General features: G+C 31.1%; 1 protein-coding gene across 9 annotated transcripts; it reads left to right on the top strand.

The window, feature by feature from the left end:
• Positions 1-219: 219 nt before the first annotated feature.
• On the top strand, positions 220-3,559 carry LOC141678480 (uncharacterized). 9 transcript variants are annotated; one of them, XR_012557765.1, is made up of 9 exons: positions 220-287; positions 714-773; positions 869-983; positions 1,536-1,631; positions 2,166-2,227; positions 2,522-2,563; positions 2,760-2,856; positions 3,098-3,261; positions 3,350-3,559. XR_012557765.1 is itself a non-coding variant. In XM_074484813.1 (6 exons), the coding sequence occupies exons 1-6, from the start codon at positions 2,348-2,350 to the stop codon at positions 3,399-3,401; spliced, it is 411 nt and encodes a 136-aa protein (XP_074340914.1). In that variant the 5' UTR covers positions 2,241-2,347; the 3' UTR covers positions 3,402-3,559. The 9 variants fall into 9 exon arrangements, 2 of the variants coding, with proteins under 2 accessions (XP_074340914.1, XP_074340915.1); XR_012557762.1 differs by having other exon boundaries at positions 869-1,631; positions 2,154-2,227; XR_012557763.1 differs by having other exon boundaries at positions 869-1,631.
• The last annotated feature ends 258 nt before the right edge of the window (positions 3,560-3,817 follow it).

Below are 3,817 nucleotides of genomic sequence, written 5' to 3' on the forward strand. Positions count from 1 at the left end.
TAGTTTTAAATTATATAATCTAATTTATTAGTGAATGATCAATGTAACATATAATATGATTTAAATCTAGAATTTTTTATACATAAATTCAAAGACTTTTTTATTTTCCTATTTAATCAATAACAATTAAATAATTAAAAAAACTAAAAAAAATATGCACAATTTACTATCTGAATTATTTGGGCGGTATATTTTCCCCCAAATGAAAAAACATTCTCGGACAAATCTCTCTCATTCTCAAACCCTCAGTCTCAGCCTCCTCTCTCGGCTCCACTTGTTCCCTGAAGGTACTCTCTCTCTCTCCCCCTTCTCTCTCTTCATATCTCTCTTGTACCGACTACAACAATGATTACAAACTTTTCTTCTTTATTATGGTTAGATTTCTCAATTTTAGTTTCTTGTTTGATTTGGTGTAATATTTATGGTTTTAAAGTTCTTAGCATCTTCTTCTCTCTGGTTCGATTAGTAATTAATTTGTATTTGACTAATCAAGGTATTTGAGTTGGATGTTTGAGTAATTAGGGTACTAATTAGGTAGTTTGACTAATTAGGTGTCTCGATTCCAGGATCCAGCTGCGAAGTTAGTTATATACCATTTTAAGTTGATTCTTGTTGAATTTTGATCTCTCTGTATTGATGTTTTATGTGATTAATTAATTTTATTCATAAATGTGTATGGTGAAATGAAACGGATTGGATTTTATACTTGTTAGGCACTTGCGGAGGAGGCGAAAGCAAGATATCAGGATGTTATCTTTAAAATTTTTGATTTGGTGAGTTTAAATATATAAAGTATATTTGTACTTTTTACTAATATTTACTGCTATTTAACTCCAGATGTAGATATTGATGAGCTTGAAAGTCTTAGGACTAGGAAAAAAGAGCTAGAAGATGCAATTTCTGATCTTGAAATTAGTGTGAAAGTGCTTCAGAGTGAGAAAATGCGAAATGAAGATGAAGCAGCTAAAGTTCAGAGGGAACGTGTAAGCCAAATGACCGAACATTGCAGTACTATTATAGTTTAGCTAACACATATGTTAAGTTTTGCTTAACTATGAATGTCAATATATCCACCTCATTGTAAGCCAGACAATAGGACATCTATTTATTTTTTTACTTTTATAGTTTCTGTAACTTGGTTAGTTTTATTTTTTTTTGCTAAAATTCATTTTTGGACAACAAAATCGAAAATGCAGTGTCATACATACATGTATCTGTACTAATGCAGTGCCCCCACACCGGATTAAGTAATTATAAATTTGTTCTCATATATATATAGAACCAGTTTTAACATTGTATCAGATTTTCTCTAATGCTTAGTATGGTGGGATCACTTGCTACGGTAATAATTTTTCTTGTAGAGATATTGCCTTTTCTTTCTTTAGATGCTTATGTATGAGTTTCCATTAAACCATCTAGTTAGTGCCTTCTTTTCTTTTCAAAAATAATACTATCTACTGATTTTGAATTAATGATGAGGATATTAGTGAAAAGCCTAATAATCTACTCTGGAAATATCTTTGATGCTTGTTCAGATTCGAATGAAAGGTTTCTTTACCAGGACTTTCCACACCATTCTAGCAAACATTAGCATCAACAATTTAGACAATCTTGATCTTGATGATCTTGAGGTAAGCATTATGCATTGAGTTGATTTCTCACTAACTTTCAGAATTATTAGTGTTATCTAGTCCCAAGTGTATCCTACTTCAATTGCATAAAAAGGATGTACTCATAAGACGTGGTTTCATTTGGTATCATGGATTCATCATAGGCTGTACATTGCAATGAACACTACACATATGCAGTCACGTAGTTCTGCATTCTTATACCTTTGACCATTAACATTTTACTAAATTGTAATGTATATTGCTTCTTTCTCGGAACTTCGTAAGATATGTAACACATTTTCCCTTATTACCTTGTCCATGTCGTGAAATGAGCAGCCATTTTTTTGTGCTTTAATTTTTTTTTATTTTTTTAGTTACATTTATTTAGATCTGATTCTGAATAATCTTATAGAATCTTAGTTCTGATTTTCTAGATAATTGTGCAGTTGTATCCTTCATGTATACTTGGCCTTCTATTAGAGAGCCCATTAATCATATTTGGGAGATACCGATGAGATTTTCCTAGTACTATTCAACTTAAAGGTGTCTTGGCAGATATGAACAATTTCTCAATAGAATTGAAGATTCAAGAGGCGATGGACATACCTCCTGACAAGGTAAATTGACAACTCATTTCTTATGAAGTAAAGTCATTGTGTTTTACCAGATTTTGATTTAATGTGGTTTCTTGAGGTCATTTAAGCTGTAATAATCATCCACTCTTCAGATTAAGCCTGATGGTGTCCAGAGAGGCTTGGTTAGCATTTTTTTTACAATTATTGCTTATTTTTTCATTTTTTTTATTGGATTTCTCTTATTTCCAGTTGTTGAATTTGTGGTTTTTTTTATTTTTTAGAATATACAAGATATTTATGTATTTTACTGGGTTTATGTTTATTTTTATTTTTCAGGAATTTGTTTTGGTTTCTTAAAGCAGGGTTGTTGGAATTTTGGTAAAAACCTACGATCTTGATGTTGTTAATTTTGGGATTTTATATTAGAGCAGGGTTTTTATTTATCATGGTTGTTTCAACTACTGGATGTGATTTGATTGTTCTGTGAAAATATAATTATGTGAAGAATTTATAAAGTAAAAGGCAACATAAAAAATAATTATGACAGTTGCAAATTCTCAATGTTGTGTATTAGGGTGTTCAAGAAAAAGGCAGTCGTGATCAAACCAAAAACCAAAGCTCCAGGTTCAGGTGCTGAGATTAACACAAGACCTGAATGTTTATGTGATAAGGTACGATTGAAAGATAAGCGATTTCTTTCAAAAAATTTATTAACTATTCAGAATAGTCCAAAGATGAACATATTTTTTTATTTAAAAAATACAGAATATTCATGAAAACAGTCAAGGTGGATCTGCTCAGGTCTTGCGTTCCCAACAGATACTTACCTATGAGCTATAAAGCAAATTTGATTTAATTTTCTTTGGTTTCAAGATATGATAACTGTTGGTTAATAAATATGTATATTTTCAGCAACCAAATCCTGTAGGTAATAACGGACAAGGCGTTAGGGAGAATGATGTTACAGAGAAAATGACAGGGGGCTTGATCATAATGTCACACTATATTTTAATGCTGAACAAGTATGTGGGAAGTAACAAACCAAACCATCTGCTGATTTTTGTCATTCATTGCAGGTAAAGTTTAAAAACCATCAATTTTTCATTCTTTCCATTGCTAGTTTCTGTGCCTTTTTCTCATTAGTATTCCAATGTGCATATTCAGGAACAAGGTCAATACACATTATCACGTGTTTTTAGCAGAGTCATTTTCTTAGGTTTACACCGCAGTCACCATGCGTTGATAATGAATTTTATTGATCTGCTGATTCAACTATTTTGAATTGCAGTTGTAACTTTACTGATCGATCAAATTGTTGTAATTTTAGTTGGTTTTGTAGTATTTTAGATATGTATTGGAGATTTTATTTTGGTATTGGGCTTGTTGTATACACAGAGCATGTATATTAAAATTTTTAATATTAATCGTTGTTTTTTCCTATTCTAGTATGAAGTATATTTCGATATAGCGTGACATTATAAAATCTAATGTTGGTTAATTATAACAAATTTGTGTTACAATAGATACAATAGAGTGTTACGGTAGGCATGTGGGCCCCACTTATATAATCTTGATCAAGCTATTGTATCACTCATTTTACGTTACATTTGGCCCGGTTAGTGTTACAGTAGG

Source organism: Apium graveolens, chromosome 8 (assembly GCF_009905375.1).
Source record: "Apium graveolens cultivar Ventura chromosome 8, ASM990537v1, whole genome shotgun sequence".
Classification (NCBI taxonomy): domain Eukaryota; kingdom Viridiplantae; phylum Streptophyta; class Magnoliopsida; order Apiales; family Apiaceae; genus Apium; species Apium graveolens.